At 30.5% G+C, this 19,362-nt stretch overlaps 1 protein-coding gene and 1 long non-coding RNA gene across 2 annotated transcripts; both read right to left on the bottom strand.

Annotated features, from left to right (window-relative positions):
* Window positions 1-7,118: 7,118 nt before the first annotated feature.
* On the bottom strand, window positions 7,119-10,778 carry LOC121118881 (uncharacterized). Its single transcript, XR_011779990.1, has 2 exons — window positions 10,581-10,778; window positions 7,119-9,000 (listed from the first exon to the last, which is right to left on the bottom strand). It is a non-coding gene; the product is annotated as an uncharacterized lncRNA (long non-coding RNA).
* Window positions 10,779-16,200: 5,422 nt separating this feature from the next.
* Window positions 16,201-18,881, bottom strand: LOC121118316 (uncharacterized). Its single transcript, XM_040712892.2, has 6 exons — window positions 18,749-18,881; window positions 17,928-18,036; window positions 17,727-17,874; window positions 17,487-17,669; window positions 17,269-17,427; window positions 16,201-16,724 (listed from the first exon to the last, which is right to left on the bottom strand). Exons 2-6 carry the CDS (start codon window positions 18,033-18,035, stop codon window positions 16,390-16,392), a joined length of 933 nt encoding a protein of 310 aa, XP_040568826.1. The 5' UTR covers window position 18,036; window positions 18,749-18,881; the 3' UTR covers window positions 16,201-16,389.
* Window positions 18,882-19,362: the final 481 nt, after the last annotated feature.

The following is a 19,362-nucleotide window of genomic DNA, read 5'->3' as shown; positions in this document are numbered from 1 at the left end:
GACCTCTATGTGAGTAACATACCGACACCTGTATTTTATATTGAATAATTAATTCAGGAAGTTGCATTATTTTACCGCTAGACGGCGCCACTCTCGACTGTTTTGTAAATAAACTAATATAAGTAAACAAAGCTCATGCCAAATTTAAATATCTCTTCTATCTATAACTATTATTAATCGTATATTTATGCATCATTAGGCATTTTAATTGTATGTTAATTGCATGAAACATGGCATTGAATATGTAAAACCTTTTGACTTGTGTGTACAAATTATATTCGACTCATGAGTGAAACATAGGTATATATAAATAATGTATTATATCTAAATGAGTAGGTATTCACGAAATAATATTCATTTTTAATGGACACATAGTACATATACTTTATGACTCTACATATTTTTTACTTTCACTGTAGAATATTGAAGTTGTACTCTTTGAAAGGACAGTTTCCCCATAAGAAATAATTGTAAAATTAGTCTATTTAATTATTAATATGATAGCATATATATAATTAAGAATAAACAATTTGGGCAATTATTTATTGATTTTCTAATAAATAATAAATACAGTGGAAACAAGACGAGTAAATGACAGTCATACAAATAATATACTAAAATTTCATCAGAGGCTTTCGCAGGAATATATATATTTTTTTTTTTCTTGGGGGGGATTGGGGAACTTGGTTTTTGGAAAAAAAAAAAAAAAAAAAAAAATTTTGAATTTCATTTATTTGGTTTTTTCAAAAAAATGAATATATTATTTTTTTTCGAAAATTTTTCTAAAATCTTGTGCTGTGTACATAAAATTACTTTTTTTGGAAAAAGAAATCAAAAATGACATTCCAAATATTAAATTTTTTCAAGAAAAAAATCAAAAATCCTAAGCTAAAAAAAGAAATTTTTTTCTTTTTTTGAAAAAAAAAAAATAGAAAATTCACTTAAAATGAAATTTTTCGGAAAAAAAATAATTTTTAAATATTATTTGTTTATATTGAATTAATATCTAAAAAGAAATATTATTTTTTTTTAAATTTACAAAATCCGTTAAATTAAAGAAAAGAAATTAAAATTTTAAAAGTTTTTTTTTAAATAATACATTTTTCTAGTAACAAGCCAAAATTCCTTAATTTGTGAGGAAAGAGGTACAACCACCTTCAACCCAACCTCTGCAGGCGCCCCTTCTCATTGGCAGCACTCCTTATCCTTGCAATTTAAAATTGCAATACTATATCTTCAGATTAATTATTGAACAACAGAAAGTACTTGTTACATATGGTAAAGGTGTAAATATTGCTATATTGTGGGCAATATGAATGGAGTCTTACAGAAAAGTTTTTTCACATATTGAAAAAATTACTATTGAATAAAGCAAAAAATCTCAACAGTTCAAACAAGTAACCTTCAATGACATGGTTACTACATACATTAAGAAAAACCTTAGTTAAGAAGGATTTAATGGTTATTTAAAAAACAAATATTTTTGACTTTATGGACTGGGTACCTAAATTAATAGCTAAGAAATAAAAAAATATATCTTAATTAGCAGTATTTGCCAAATACTGATTAGTTGCCAATAAATCGGAGCATCCATATACAAACGACGTCACTGAGGAACATGATGGACGCGTGGTGCTTACTCTTTTACTCAAAAATGACCTCGGTATTACTCTTGGGGATATACCCGTCTTTCCTTCTGATGCTGTGGGCACCGACAGTGAATAGTTTTTCGTCTAAGAAAAATTTCAAAGGAATTTAGCCAATCTTCAACCGCATTAAGATCTAGGTGCAGCTCTCCAGGCACTTGAACTCCCTGTTCACCACCCACAGTCTATATGGCCAGCTTCTACATGTGGTTCCAGGGGCATCCGTAGGGAGTGGGCTGAAGGGGAGGTAGCTCCCCCCAAAATAAGGAATTTTCCTTTTTACTAGAAAATTCAATATTAAAATTTTTTCCCAAAAAGCTTAATTTTTTGAGAACAACTGTGGATTTTGAATTTTTTGAGAATAGCTATGAATTTTTGTAATAATTTAATTTTTGAAATTTTTTTGCCAAAAAAAATTTAATTTTTGGATTAAAAAAAAAAAAAATCCAACCCCTCTAAAAAAAAGTAAAATTCTGTGGACGCCCCTGGTTTTTTGGATTCACCTCAATTGACCTCTTGAGGCCGTCTAGGAATATCATAGTTCTCCTCTTATCAATTCGGGGCTTTTAGGGCCTTCTCGGGATATTGTTGCACTCCTTTAGGAACTTAAGAACATCGTAATCGGATATTCCCTTTCCTGCTTGAGCTAATTCAGCAATAGTTGCTCTTCGTGTCGCTTCCAAAACCGGTTCAAAATTGTTTACTAATGCCTTCAACCACTCATATATGGCCGTTAACTCGACTGCAATGCCTTCGTTATTCATATTGATGAAGTCAAACTTTGACCAGATTGATCTCTTAGACCATGTATATGTATTATATAGAGTTTATGTGAGACATTTAAGACCCTAATTTTTCAATTATTTTTTATATGTATATGTATTTCTCTCTATAAGGGAACTTGATTGTATCTCCTGTCTTCTATTTTCGTTTTTATAATTTTTAGAGGTCAACAACACCTGATTTATTAAGGATTTTTTTCATTAATTTTATTGTTATAGAAGAGACTGTTTGCGTTGTGCTCTTGTCGTTGTCCAATGTCCTTGAAGTTTCTATTACTTGACGATGTAGACATACCCAAATAATAAATAATAAAAGAATATTTATCATTTTGACAACACAATAATTGTTGGGGTCTTTATTTTTGTGTGTGTCTATTGATTAACCCCAAATTGACGTACAGGAATCTCTTTAGAATTTATTATCAGTTGTAATACATTTAACACATCTTTTTTTAGGGAAGGGGACTCCTGGGTGGAAGGGAGGAGGATATTCATCTATTTAAAAATTGTGTTAGAGGGTTGATAACCTTAGCGTAAATCCTTTTGATCTGTTAGCTACAATACACTGCAATAAAAATATTCTCCATTTACAAACACATACCTCAAAACTACGTAGAATAAATCATTCGTATATATAGATAATGAAAAGGAAGAAAATGTGTATAGAGTTAGTGGATTTGACTATATTTTGAAATATCTAGATTGATATAATTTAGGTATTGGTTTTCTAGCTGCAAGTCTTTGAAGATTGTTCGTAGACAATTGGAAACTTGAAAAAAATATATCATTCTTCCAGAAAAGTAAACTCATAGGAATATTTATACCAAAGTGTATAACAATTATATATTTATAATTGAGAAAACATGACGTTCAAATAATATTTTTAATCAATAAAATGCTTAACTTTTTAGTGTTGAAACTCGAACTAAGATCGTTTTTTTCGGGTTCAGTTTTAAATAAGTTTTTTAAGACCGGTCTGGATCGAAATATCTGTCCAAACTGCGGTCTGGGACCGTGGACCAAGGCAAATAATGATAATTTGAGATCCTTTTCCTAAAAAAAAGACATATATTAAAATAATTTTTTTATTTTTCATTAGTTTTTGTGTATAACAGATCAAAATCGATGTTTTAAGTGGGGACGAAACTTTTTTACTCAGAGTTTGTCAAAAATTTCCATTCAAACCCAGGGGTGTTCACCAAGGGTTGGCTGGAGGGGCTGTAACCCTCCCTAATGAGTAAATTTTTGGTATTTAGTGTATTTTTTCCCTCATTCCGGTAAATTATGAAAATTAGAAAAAAAAATTAATATTTGAAATTTTTTTCCCAAAAATTAAATTTTTTGCGAATAGCTATGGATTTTTTTATTTTTTTTCAAAAAAATTTATATTTAAAATTAAATTTTAGTGAAAAGCTGTGGATTTTTTTTTTTGATTTAATATTAGAAAATTAATTTTTCAAATGTTAATTTTTTGTGAATAAATATGGATTTATAATTTTTTTTAAATTTCATATTTGAAATTTAATTTTGAATTTTTTTGAAAAAATTTAACTTTTTGTGAGTAGCTAAATATTTATAAATTTTTTCCAACTAATTCCATATTCCTATATTATAAAGTCTTGATTACCATGGCAGTCCCAGAAGTACCTGGCCTGACTAAGTGATGGCGGTAGGCGTTCAAAAAAATCCACAAAGTAACACAGGTAGATTGTCGACTGAATCTGTAAGGTTAGCAGAGATTGTAGGCATTTCAAAAAGTCCAGTACGTTCCTATTATCTGAAATTTTGGACACAAAAAAACTGTCTGCAAAATGGTTGCCGTGTTTACTCACAATTTAGCAAAAACATTGCCGTGAAGAAGTTTCTATTTGTTGCTCTGACACTTGGCTAAAAAAAACGACATAATTTATGAAACTTTTTGTGTATTAACCTGAAACTTTTTATAATATATTTTCTTTGGTGGGTCGGGTATTTCTTGGAACAACCTCGTAGAACATTTTTACGTATGCCGTTTTTGTGATGAAAAAACTAAGTTTAGAAATTAGAAAAGGAATAACAGTTGTTACGTGTAATCTTCCTTATTTTTTGTTCATTCTATTATAGGTCATCGTGGTGTTCACTTTTCCCTCTGAAGTAAGCATTATATCCTAGCTTTGTAAATTGTTTTAAAAAAGCATAATAAAATAAATCTATTTGAATCTAAACTGAATTATAATATTTTAACCAAGAACTAATACTATTTTATGTGTAGAAGGTTTCCCTGTTTATAGTAATAATTAATTTCCTTCACCTTCAATAAATTCAATTATTAGTCTGGAAAAAGTGAAAATATAAATTTGAAAAGGGGTTCTTACCCTGTGTATGGAGTGTATCTTCCTATAAATACCTCAATTATATACTACATAGGTCAATAAGTCCCGAGTCTAACTACAAGATGGCGCCACTTACAAAATAACTAAATATTTTTCGGAAGTACAAACATTCAAAAGGTTACTGTCAAAATTTCATGACGTTGGGTTTATGATTTATCGAGTTAGAGTGGTTTAAGTGACGCTACTTTTGTGACTCTTAAAAAACGACGGATTTAAAGCAATTTCGTGTGTTGATTTATCATTGCTTTTTGATGGGAAAAACACCGTTCCAGGCCAAGCTAGGCTTGAAAAATGTTATCCAGACTATGCCCTATCCAAAACAACCATCAAACGATGGTTTGCCGATTTCAAACGTAGTCGTACAGGCACCGATGATGCTGAACGCCCTAGTCGGCCAGATGAGGCGCTTATTCCGGAAAACATTCAAAAAACCCTGAAAATCATCATGGGCAATCACAAATTAAAGTTGCAAGATATAGCTGAAATTGGGTTTCGAATTGCTACTGCACAAGATGTATTCTCCAGATCTGGCCCCCAGCAACGACTGGCTCTTCACAGAACTCAAAAAGATTCTTCGTGGAAAAATATTTGGCTCAGATGAGGATGTGATTGTTGAAACTGAAGCATATTTTGAAGGTCTCGATAAATCGTTCTACACCCGTGGTATGGAAAAGCTAGAGACACTTTGGAATGATAAAATCGTTCTAAAAGGAGATTATATTGATGAATAAAAATAAATTTTGTCAAAAAAATGTTATTTTCCTATCTAGACCCGGGACTTATTGACCGATGTGTTAAATCAATTGCGACAACAAATTTTGAATTTTTGCTCTAAACTACCATGCAAATCTGCAGCTCATTACATCCTCTATTCATTAGTCCCTACAAACTACCTTATCTCATAAAAACTGATAACCTCATTCAATTTTTAATTTTTTTTCACTAATGAATATAAAAATGTTCAAGCTTCCTTAGGTTTAAAAAAAAATTACCTATTAATTATTAGGGTCATTTTTGGCCCCAAATGTTGTAGCCAATTCGGACATTAACAATATGAATAAGAAGTAAAAAAAAAAAAACACAGCACTTCAATCAAGGTAGATTCTTGGAAAAATCGTTTCATTATTAATCCATGCAAACATTTTACAATATGTTAATGAAATTTCTATTATCTCCTGTTTTAGTTTAGTGAAGAAAGCTTATTCATTAAAAAAAATAATAACTCTTTCGCGTTAAGCAAAACCAAACGGATTGGTGTTATATCTACAAGATTAGATCCGGACCAGTGTTTTCTTATTCAATATTATATTATGAAATCATAAGTTTATGTACTAAGTATTGTATAAAAAATGATATTTTTAAATACCTATGATTGAATTGTATTATATGAAATTTGAGTATATGAATATATTTTCACCCTCTCCAGAAATTAATGATAGTTATTGACAAAAAGGAGAGGTTAAAAATTAAGACAAAGTGTTCTTTCATATTGTGCAGTAATAAAGATTGAATGTGGTAATGTCGGTTTAAAATAAATGTACGTCGCTTTAACAATTTTTTTTTAATTTGTACAAAATTTTAGATGAATAAATGTTGCAAAGTCCATTTTAATATTTGTTTATTCCAGTATCTTTTATTGATAATTTTAAAGATTATCTTGGTATGAATGATTTTACAGCGAATGGTGCAATTAAACAAAGCGACGGATTGGGAAAAAAAATTAAAAAGGGTGCAAGATGAATTATTTATCTACATTAAATATATTTGACATCAAATTGATTTCCGATTTAAGTAATTTCTACGGGGATCCCCAAAACACTTCTAGAGCTCTGCGCATACTTCCTGCAAGATTTTTCCTCTCCGTATATTGGCATTTTATAACGTACCTATTAAGTGACATTTTTGTTAATGAAAATCACGTGTAATATTTGTGGAATAAAGACTCTTACAGGGCGATACACCATGACATTACATAATGAAACTATACTCACTTTTTTGTTAGTTGTCCATTTGCTTACTGTGAACATTGATTTGATGAACTAAATTTTAAACTAAAACTTTAAGTATTTTTCCTGCACGAATATAATTTGCCATTATTCTGTATTTAGGTCTCATAGAGCATTTATTCTTCTAATAAAAATTGGAGAAGATGCCACATGCCTTAGCGTCCAATCCAAAGGCATCCTAAATATCTATAATGAAATGTAAAATTTTTGGTTTTGGGGATTTTGTGACGCAATTAGAATAAAACCATGATACAATTTCTGGCTTTTTGTATCATTACTTTTTGGAAAAAATGTTGGATAAATATGACATAGTGATAATAAGAAGAATAATATATTTTTAAAGACTTTTATGCATAATATTGTAATTATAAATTATTAATTTATATGAAATGAGCGTAATTAATTGCTCATGGATCTATCATAATTAATTATTGAGCAATGATGAAAGGAGGGAATATACTTAATTTACCAACAAGGTAGGATTTTGATAATTTCGCAGTTTAGCATAAATATATAATTGGGTACTTAAAAATATATTAAATACTTTCAATTGATGACAAAATGTGAGGCTTCAATTTGTAAAATATATAATTTGGTCTAAAGCTTTAAACCAAGTAGCAAAAAAAAGCGGAAAAATATCTTGGTGCATAATTTATTTTTTTGTTCGCTAGAGGTAATGTTTTAGTTATTATTTGCAGATATAATTGGGAGTTATTATCACGGCGTTACTTGACTATCACAAAAATACCACATGTTTTTGTTGTCAGCTATCGATTGCCTCTTCTCTCTTGATACGTCATGGCTATTTCATAATGTACTCTTTTTGACAAATAAACAGAGTAATAATTCTATACATATGCTCCGTTTCCAAAAGGCCAGGAATACAATTTCTTGTTGATCCCTCGTCCTTTATATGATATATATATTGGCCATTTTATTATTTATATGAAGAAATTTTGGCTGTCATACACAAATACAAATGTATAACTACACTTTTAATAAAATATTACAAAGCAATATTATATTACAGTATCGAATAAAATACAATGTAGATTTTAATGATATTTGGCTAACTACCAGATGATTTCGGGCCTTTTTTCTCCTTCTTTTTGGAGGAAAGGTTGTGTGATACAATAAATGCAACGACGTGTTATATATCAAATATATTTTACTTTTTAGAAGATGCTCATTCGAGGTTCGGAAGACGGACATAACTTAGCTAAGAAGATTTGTATAATATGGAGTTTTGTTACCCCACAAATTTGTTTCTTCGAGTTCAAAGATGAGGATGCTTATTCTGCATTATTTTTCATATACCATTAATGTAAAAATATATATTTTATAATTAAATAATCTTAAATTATACATTTGCTATTAATTATTATAATAGCAAAATATAAATCATAAATGTGTAATTGAAAACTCCTCTTCCCTTTGGTCTTTGGTGGAATATTCTAAAAAGAAAAATTAGTGAATTACATAATTTCTTCTTTCCCCTCAGTAATTTTAGAGTGTGAGGCGTGATTAATCAATAATCCCTCTTATATATCCCAGTCTACGTCATTTGAAAAGTAACATCTTGCGAAAAAATATTAAAACACTGTACCATTGTATCTCCTCAGGATAACGGTCTCGTTTTGCTACTTTGTTTAAAGCTTTAGTTGGGACTAACATATTTAACTTCAGAAGATAATGCATTAGCATACTTTTACAAATGAACATGAGTATTGAATATATACATATATTTTTATATAAAAGCAAAATTGGATAATTTATTTTAAGCCCTGGGATCGCCTCATGTACATATGTATATTGTATATGATTGTCACTTTTCAAGCAAAATGTGTGTATTATTATTGTTTTTTATAAAAATGTACAAAGGAAAAAAAAAACACCCAGGAACTTGCATTCAAAGTGTCTGAATGTTTTTAAACGGACGTCATAACTTCTGGCTCTTCTAAGTTATCAATCATTGGTACTTGTAGAGAGTCTGTTTCTTGATCTGTCATAAGGGGGCAATTAGATTGACCAAGTTTGTTCTCATCTTCAGTCTCCGCTGTCTTCCAACAGAATAAAAAGAACATGCAAAGAAATGGGATGGACACGTAGATGAGTATGATGAGAGAAAAAGCAGAGTCTGATATCATGGGAAGTCCTCCAGAGCGATGCCAATTCGGAACACTTGCATTGAAGGCTACAAATTACAGTGAGTATCTAATGGATCGAAAATGTGAAGTAGGGAACATAATTTACGAAGGTCGTTTGAAAAGTCAACGCAAAGTCCGAGATGTATCAAGGGTATGTTTTGTTAGTAGCATCTATTGGAAGAATAAACACCTATTTTAGCCAGATCGGTATATTTCTTTATGTTTGGCATTCGTTTGAATTGAGGGATGGGTCAGAAAGATCATGGCGACTTTCTTTTGGATTCGAAAGGAAAAGGTTCAAACTATTATAGGTGCATATTATTCATCGTTCTTCCACCGCTTGAAAACCGAGCTGCAAAAAAACGTACACGATTGGCCCACAAAAAAATAATTTTCCATCTCGACAATGCACCATCTCACACCTCAGCAGTTGTGGTCGTAAAATTAATGGAAATAGAGTTCCAACTCGAGATGCCCAAGCACTGTCATTCATCACCATATCATGGATTTTATCAATGAAAAAACAAAAATAAATTTACCGATCTGGATGAAAGTTGGTGTGTATTCTTCCAAGAGATACTACTAACTCAACATAACCTCTACACACGTCTTGCAAACTTTTCAAACGATCCTCCAAAAACAAAGGTATAAAATCTAATAATCAAGGAATGACCAATGTTATCATTTTTGTCCAAATATCTATGGCTACAAGAAATTTTTGTCTTTTCGGCTATGGATGCTGAGAGTGCCATGAATTACTCTATGATCTGTAAATTCTACGAAGAAAAAAAAAAAAATGCTTACGTCACGAGTAACAATGATTAAGTATTGTCTCTGTGGTATCTCAGAAGCAACATCTTGCAGAATAGAAGGTTTCCTCATAGCCAAGGACTTAATTACAGAAGAAAGAAATTTTCTTTTCTTTTGAGCCCAAAGAAAACACAAGGGCGACATTAGTCAAAAAGTTTAAAAAATAACTACTCTTAATAACTGGGGCGTCTACAGGGTGTAGGATGGAGGGGCTGTAGCACCCCTCCAAATTCAGAAATTTTTGCTTTTGACTATAATTTTTTTCTTCAAATAATTTAATATTTCAAATTGAATTTTTAGATTTTTTTCCAAAAAGTTTTAATTTTTGGATTTTTTTTTTCAAAAATATTTATTTCTTAGATTTAATTTCAAAAAAATTCAAAAAAAGCCCCCCAAAAAAAAAATAAAAAATAATAATAATTAATAGTATCCATTATAATGAACATTTAAATGATCAATATTTACTACTTTAGTTAGAGATGTGAAAATTGACAAATCTTTGTTAGCATACATTTAAAAAAAGTTACATGTGGTCAGATATTAGTACTCTTATGAATTATTCCTTCTTATTCAAAAAATTCAAACGTATTCATAAGCAAGGATCATTATATCTATCACTATATTGTGATCTATATTAGCAGATATAGATATTTTTTTTTTTTAATTTACGCTCGTGAGGATTTGACAATTTTCACACTTCTAATTATGATTTAAAGATAATTCTAACCTTACCCTTTACAACACTCCCAATACTATTTCACAGCATCAACACTTCGAGATATTCACTGTAATTGAGTGAGATTTTATTATAAATTACTTTCATTGAATGGAGAATCAAAGGATGCATTCGTCATTTTAATATTATAGTATCTGTAAAACTATTCCTATTTTATATTTCAAAACCAATAATTGGAGTAGTAACATCCTCTATTCAAAGATTTTTTCACATACTAAACTACATACAATTTATTTGGAACGTATGTACGAAAAATTATACAGTAACCATTACTACAATGTACACAACCACGCATAGAAAAAGAGGTTTTTTTACTATAAAATATTATTATTATTCACAACCATGCATTTCTTTGACAACAGACCCTCCCTCCCCCCCCCCCTTCTCTCCCCCTCTCTGGCAGGGAATAGAGTAGTATACCAGTTATAAGACCTTTCTTTTTCTCCTTTACTTTTTCAAAAAGTCAAAAGGAAAATCGCATATAAAAAAGAACGTTGAAAATTTATAAGTGGGATTATATGAATTTAAGAGTCTTTTTTATGCTACCAAATCCTTATTTTGTATGCCTTGAATAGGCCTTTCATACATATATTATATAAATGTAATATTATGACCGTATAATAAGAAAGAAAACGCCCCTTTTATCGATCTTCTCCAATTTTCATGTATGAAAAAAACAAGTTTATTAATGCAGTATAAATGTATTTATTATGTTTCGCCTATCTTGAAATAATTGCCCGCCCCCCTCCCTCACTGAGGACAAAATACCGTCACTACGTTTGTACCGGTCCCGGTACCAATATAGGTACATTGGTATTTTTTCGACTAAAAATATATAAGTAAAATGTTGTTAAAGGTGCGTTACCACATCCGTCATGTGTGTACACGTATACGTGTTTATTAGTGTTGGGTTTCGGTCTGGAAATTCTAGACCGGTCTGAGACGGTTATATTTATTGTTATCAATCAATGTTATTTTTTATTATATCTTACCATTTTTATGCGGAAAAGATGTAAGTATTCTCGAAAGATTATAAACTTATCTCAATTTCTTATATAAGAATACTTTTTGTAATACCAATTTGAAAATCAGAATGATATACATTGTATATATTTTCTAAGACTTCTATGAAAAAAACCCGTAAAAATCACCAAAAAGTGATTATATTTATTATGCATTTATTTATTGAAGACATTCTTTTTCAAACAAACAAATCTTTGCCTATTATGTTCCACGGGTTAAAGGAGATACTCTCTCTGTTTGGGAGTTTTAGTTATTATGTTGGCATAGTCAGTCATCCTTTTTCTTACTTTCTCTAATTTCATTAGTCTTGATTAATTAATAAAAACATACAAGTTGCTTCACTAGTTTATTACTAACTTTAATCAATAACTTTTTGTTGTAATTTTAAATTATAGAAGTCTAAGGAAATATGTATATAATGTAAAAGGTTCAAATTTAAAAAAATTACTCTCAAATAAGAAATCGAGGTAAGTACATAATCTTTAGAAAATATTAATATACTTTCCGCAAAAAATGACTAATTACAAGAAAAAATAACATTGATAGATTGGAGTATACAATTTTAGTACTGGTGTCTGAACACCTAAATGTTTCTCTTTACCTTCATTGTACTGGGCAATCTTGATACTTAGATAATAAAATATAAAAAAAATACTATTCAAACATAGTTTTATTTGAGTTTAATGTATTTTTTGACCTTCAATGGGGTGTTTTATACATACTTTTTATCTGAAAACAACGTAAAATCATCAAAATAGACATTTTGAAAAAAACTTTAAGGCCTATGAGAACAGGTTTTAGAACATACTTAGATCCCTAAAAAAGGATTTATGAGCTTCTCACATCTTAAAATATGAGAAAAAATGCGGAAACATATCAAAATTCAAAAAAGTATATTTTTGAATAGGTCTAATGCACATATGTAGTCATGAAAAATAAGCCGTCTCTCAGAAAATCAGCCCTTTTTTTAAATTAAATATTTGATAGTTTGTGACGTCGAGTTCCTACCTTGATTATTTTCCATTTAATATGACGACATGTACTTATTTTAAAACTAAGAACACGATATTTGCTTACTTAATCCCAGCGCCTATAAATTTATATGATTATCTCAACATAAATGTTTGTTTTCTATTTTTCAATTAATTTAAAATCCTCATGCGTCAATGGATGAGCTTTTTCAACGCCTCTCTTGATTGTGTCGTCGAAGGAATGATCTCAAGATGGAGATGGATGGAGTCGTACATACATTAAACATACTACATTACTACTAACATAACTTTGTATAAGAACTGAAATTGCACATGATATCTCAAGAGTTCCCAAATCCTAACTTGATGGCGTTAAAAACGGAAATTCCACAAAGCATTTATTCTCAATTTTGGAAGACATTATGATACACAGTTGACGCCATAGATTATTTCACAACTTCATCATATTCCCTATAAGAATATTTTTGATATGCAACTCTGCAAATCATCCATCCGTCGGTTGTCATAGATTTCATACTCCAGGCCTTCCCACTTATAAAAGTGCGTTACATTGATGTAAGTTGTATGCATTTGTAAATAAAATATATTGCTTATTATGAAGACCACTGATATACTTCATATTGAAAAGGTTTTGTTGACCAGTGAAACAGTGATCAGTTATCAACGTAGTGAACTCCGTTATATTCCATACCCCTCCCATTCTAAAAAATCTTTAAATCGGTACCCCCCTCAACTGAATTTAATAAATGTACGACCTCTAATAATAAAGTTATTAATAGTAAGAGTTTTAGTAGAAAGAAGATCCAGGGTCTGGATGAACTGTGTCCTTTCCTCTATCAGGGGTTTTCCATTCTGGAACATGAGTAGATTTTGCAATTTTTTTTACTACATTTGGCAGGGATTTCCTCTTTATTAGGTTTTATAATCTTTTTCAAAACAATCTCAAATTTACGTTGTATGTGTATTACTAAAACAAATACCAATGTTTCCTTGATTCATACTCAAACTTATATCAATATAAGTGACATTTTAATTAGTTTTAATAATTTTTAACATTATTTCCTATTAGCTTTTCCAGACCGTACAGAAAATAGTTGAGGGCTGCATGCAAACCCGTAGTTTGCCCACATCTGCCGTAGTTGAACTAAAAGAACCATTTCAATATCAGTTTAGTATATTACCGTTTTAAATGTATCAGTACCCCGGTAACGTGATAGTACCAGTATACCGAACAAGACTATTATATTATATTTAATTATTATTATAGTTTCTTCTGATTACTTTGAAAATATATTAAAGAAATATTCATTCAAAGGTGAAATAATAATTTTGGGGGTAGGGGAAATTAATTTGTTTTTCCAGGATACGAAAAGTTGGGCTAAAATTTAATTTCCTCATTTTCATGAGTGAACACTATGTACTATAACCTCTATGTATGTTACAAGTAAGAACTATTTAGTCATACGTCCCCCAATCAAGATAAATATTTTTGATCATTTTTTTATATTAATGTGTTCCTTATGATTATTGATTCATGTTTAGAGACAGTTAGTTAGGAAGTAAATAATTATTAATTAATGTCGAGTATAAAAATGTAAGGTTATAAATGTATAATTTTTAGTAATAATTTATACCATTGGAAACGCTTAACTACTGGAATACAAGAAAAGTAGCTAGCTTCTTCTACAGAAGTGAATATATCAATTATTTAACTGGGGAGGTGGGCTGGGAGAATCAATTGTTTGGTCCTTCATTAAATCTATATATAGGTACTAGTTGAAACTTTAACGCGTGAAGTCACCCATTTTAATTCCCTTTGACACATTTTCAGCCTGTTTTATTTATACTCTACAAGAGCTTAAAATAATTGAGTACTTATACCATGAGAGTGACAAAATATCAAAGTACAGTTGGCTATTCTATTATCTCGCAGAATTTTGTGCGCGTTGGATTTTTTCCATCGGAATTCTTTATAGTGAGTTTTGTTTTGGATCGATTTGGGACGAGAAAATTAGGACCTTCAGAGAAACATTTATTATTTTCGGGAAAATAAGTAATATTTAATTTATTGTCAATACTATGAAAAAAAATAATAAATAATAATTATACAGTAGAATATAATACGATATTTTTAATGCATATTAGGGTCTGCCATAAAGAAAATAGATATTGGATAGACAGTGAATGATTTATCCATATTATTTATCATTCTGATTTTGACATCTAAATCAACGGCTGTAGATCACTATTGCCCTTAATGTTAATGAAAAAAGGTGTGTTATTTCTTATAAAACTTGATGTTTGGGCCCAATGGGGCACTATTAACACCACTTTTCAAGTGACATGAAAATGCATTATAAAAATAGAATAAAAACTTAAAAATTAATTCTACTCATCAAGGTCTTTAAAACAAAAAAGAAGAGGCAGAAAATTAGAATATAATAGTTATTAGAATGCGTTTGCCCGGCGTTGCCCGGGACAATAAGAAATTAAAATTAATTAAGAGCTCTTCTACTTAATATAAAAAATAGAATAAAAACTTAAAAATTAATTCTACTCATCAAGGAATCTTTAAAACAAAAAGAAGAGGCAGAAAATCCGTATTTTGGTGTGGAATAAATAAAGGAATTGACATTATGAGTGAGAAATGTAAGCCATGCAAAATAAAAACACCAACTCAATGTAAAGAAAGCATGATACCCGATCTATAATAAGTTTAATCAAATTCTGAGTTGTTGAGTGGAAAACCTTCGAGTGATTTAGTCCCGCAACCAAACCTATATTCAAGGAATTCTGGTAGGGACAGGGTTGTTACTAGGATTTTTATTTGTATGCACTTCAAAGCCGATTGGAGTTTACTTTTACTTCCTCCGCTTCAGATAACATTTTTTTTTTAAATTTACCTGTTTTGTCATTAGCATTTTAGTGACATTATATATATTATACTGTATTGTGTTTTTTCATTTATATTTATAACTTTCGAAGAACAAAAAAACAAAATGCCACTTCATGAGAATAAAGTATCAAAAAACGTCCGCTGTGATTGAACACCATTGCGTAGGACACTCTGCTTTAGACATCATCAGACTCTTGATGTACCCAAAAAGTACAGTCTTCTACTCTACACCATCATCAAATGATACAAAAACACGTCCAGTATGTCCAAGCACAGTTCCAAGAGTAACAGAAAGAAGACCCCCAGGTTCCTGGCTGTGCTCAAAAGGTCCATTAAAGCACATGTCTTCGTAGATTTTCCTGCTGTCGATATTTTAAAGTGCTTGGAAGAGCTAAATATTATAATGATTTGAACATGCTAATACTAACGTTGCCAAAGGTATGCTTTTTGTTGGGATTTTCAAATGGAACAAATGAGTCTCATCGAAAACTAAGGCTTTAGATTTTGCTTTACAACACTCTAAAGCCTTAATAACAAATAATGATGGGTTACATCCGTGTATAAGGAATAATTTGTAAACTTTTGGTGGATAATAAATTAAGTACCTTCCTTCAACTTCGAGAAATCCTTTAAAAACTTTGAAAAATATTTCAAGACAATATTAAATATAAATTTGAGCCTTGTTTTTTTTTATTTTCATTAATAATCTTAGCTTAACTGTAAATGCCGTATGTTTTTAACATCTGAAAGTATTGATTTTCTCAGTTCTACATATTTTTTTTTTTGTAAATTTTATAAACATTACGATGTAATCTTAGCCAGAAGCTTCAATTTGAAACTAAAATGTTTTTAAAAAGCAAATATTTTTACGTAACTGCTTCGTTATTTAAATGTAAATTAAGAAAAATAATAATATTATTAAGTTCGTTATAAATTCATAAATACAAATAAATAAATTAGCAAAAGCCTAAGAATAAGACTAAGCATCATAAATAACTTCACTGGAATCAATGAACCCATCCTCAAAAGTTGGTTGATCATAATCATCATCGCCTTCTTCAGGATTCAGTCCAGCTCTTCCTTGAATGGTTTGTGATTCACATGCCATATTAGACCAAAATTTTCCATGAGTCTCAGACCATTCAACATCCTCATAGCAGTCCTTGGATGGATTAGCAGGATCCTGAATATTAGTTAAAAAGCACCAACCGTTGGCTTCAGAACCAAAATTTGATGATAAGGGCTCACATGGCTTTCCTGTTTTACTTCCAGTTAAGGGACTAAGAGGGTCCTCGGAGCATCTACATTGATTGACTAAAAAGAAGAATTAATTTACTTGTACATATTCATAATTAGGGGCGTCCACGGGGGGTGGGCTGCAAGGGCTGTAGCCTCCCTCAAATTAAGCAATATTTGCTTTTTACTAGAAAATTTAATTTAAAATTTTTTTTTTTCCAAAAATTTAATTTATTGAGAATAGCTATGGATTTTTAAATTTTTAGTGAAAAATTGAAAATTATTGAGAATAGTTATGAATTTTTTTTTTGCAATTTTTTTTTAATTGTAAAAAGCTGTGGATTTTTGTAATCCAAATTTTTTTTTTTTTTCAAAAAAATTTAGGTTTTGAGAATAACTACGGATTTTTGATTTTTTTTACAAAAAGTTTAATTTTTGTGAATAGCTGCCGATTTTTGATTTTTGTTCCATAAAATTTAATATTTGAAATTTACTTTTTGATATTATTATTTTCTCAAAAATTTTGATAAAAAAATCCAAAAACAATCCCCCCCCCCAAAAAAAAAAAAAAATATAATTGATAATGAATTTTATTTGGGAAACTTTTATAGAGCCAAATTACCATTTGAAATTTCCTTGCATGATGGTGCCGTATCAGAATCACTGATCCCATCTTCAACCTGAACTCCTCCACTAGAGCGACCCATAAGGCCATCCGCCTCTGTTTTGTTGAGGCAGCGCCCAAGAGAATTAAAGAAATAGGTTGAGTCACATTCATAATCTAATAGACATGAAATAGAAACATATAAAACGTATTATATGTATATAAATTAATTCAACCTTCTTGAGGACAGCTGAAATCGCAATCCCCCCATTTTCCATCAATTACAACTCCATTACCATCAACTTCAAGTGCACACCATGTTTTATTGTTAACAGACTCTACAGCAGTGCATCTGTTATAGGTTGTCTCATTGAATGTAAATGGAAAAATGCACTCATCACCATCCTCTGTTTTACAGGCTATAAAATAGGGTCAAATTGAATAAGTTGTGGGTTTTCCTTACAATTCTTACTTACAGCATTTTTTAACACATGAGAGACCAACATCGCAATTACCAGCAGTTCGAAAAGGTCCTCCACATGTATCATCCACTCCTTTTGCACAAATGGGACAACAGCCACAGGCATCAGTTGTGTAGCTTCCACTGTCACAACATTTTGGAGTCTACATACATTTAAAATGAAAACAATGATATCATGCCTATTCATGAGTTTTACCTCACAAGGTGCCGCTCCACAAAAGCAGGAAAGGCCTGAGACTCTCTCATACTTGATAAAAAGGATTAAAAAAATCCCGGCTACGAGAATGTTTTGAATGCTTCTCATCCTAGTTTTTATATGAATTATATTAGTAATGAATGAGATTAAACTATCAAGATCCAATGAAGCACGTGCGTTTTACTCTTGACAAAAACTCAAACTGGTTTGCGAGGAGTCAAATAAAACCTTTATATGTTTCAGTTTTTATAAGCTACTCCCACTGAGAGAGGAAGGGCAAAATTGCAAAAAAAAAAAAAAGTTTATATATGGGTGACACGTTATGGAAAACAATGCGGAAGCAAAAAGGAACGCCATTATCTGTATACATATTATTTGCATAAGCAGTGAATTATAAAATATATCCTACCGGTACGTAAAAATAAAAATAAAACGAAAAAGGAAGCTGGTAATCCTGACAATTTTCCGTTCTATATCCCACTCCGTACCCAACAAGGACATAACCTTATAACTCCCGAGAAAACCCTCATTGTTACTCTCCGTCTTTAATGAAACACAACTAATTATTACTTTATACTAAGAAGTCCTCTCTTAATGAATGAAATAATAATGACAACAGTCTTTGAAAATAAAAAAAAACCCTGTTTAGACTGCCAAATAGAAAAGGTTGTCCCGTTTTCTAGGAACTATTTTATACACCTTTGTACAAAAATACATAATTAATATTACTACATATGAAATATGTATGATAGATACAAACACAATCTTATAGAAATCCAAGAGATGTGTTGCTCTACCTATGATTAATTAGTATTACATACCTGCAACTTATAAATGTGTAATAGTGAATGAATAACGCGCTATGTCCTCCGTAAATGATGTTTGGATCATTAATGACAAAATACACTTTCTGATTATAGCTCTTATATCGAGCGTTTCAGTCGTGATGTTGTCAAACTCAAACACGGACAGTCCCCCCCTTCCCCCCCCCAAGACCCAAGGTTTTTATTATTGTCTCGTCTTTTTTATTTCGTGTGTTTTTTGTGTTTTTATTTAATCTAGCTGAATATTTTTTTGAGGCCTTGAACTTTTATTGCATGTAGCAAATCGTAAATATGTTACAATGCTGAATAATTAGACTGATGCATCAATACGGTAAATTAATGAGGGAACCCGTTTCTTTTATGATTGGGAATTTTGTGCTTCCATGGACTCTACCTGCTTTACATCCTTTGAATATATTTGATCAAAGTTCCTGGAATTCAATGTAATGTAATAGGAGATATGGGTGGTCTATTTCATATTATTAGGTTGTTCCGAAATGATTGAGATTGCCCCAGTAAGTCAAGAAATTACATTCAAAAGTTTAAAAAAAGTATTCAATCATATGACATAGTCTTCTCCAGCTCGAATAACTTCGTGACAATGGTTCTCC

The sequence above is a fragment of the Lepeophtheirus salmonis genome, chromosome 5, assembly GCF_016086655.4.
Source record: "Lepeophtheirus salmonis chromosome 5, UVic_Lsal_1.4, whole genome shotgun sequence".
Classification (NCBI taxonomy): Eukaryota; Metazoa; Arthropoda; class Copepoda; order Siphonostomatoida; family Caligidae; genus Lepeophtheirus; species Lepeophtheirus salmonis.
Note: the sequence above shows the minus strand (reverse complement) of the source record. Positions and strands in the feature narration are given on the sequence as shown.

What these genes read in the sequence shown, in the direction of transcription:
- LOC121118316 (XM_040712892.2), bottom strand. Translation starts at nt 18,035, where the DNA reads ATGAGAAGCATTCAAAACATTCTCGTAGCCGGGATTTTTTTAATCCTT. An exon ending in CTCATGTGTTAAAAAATGCT is followed by an intron (nt 17,670 to 17,726) that starts GTAAGTAAGAAT and finishes CCTATTTTATAG; the next exon opens with CCTGTAAAACAGAGGATGGT. An exon ending in ATGCAAGGAAATTTCAAATG is followed by an intron (nt 16,725 to 17,268) that starts GTAATTTGGCTC and finishes TCTTCTTTTTAG; the next exon opens with TCAATCAATGTAGATGCTCC.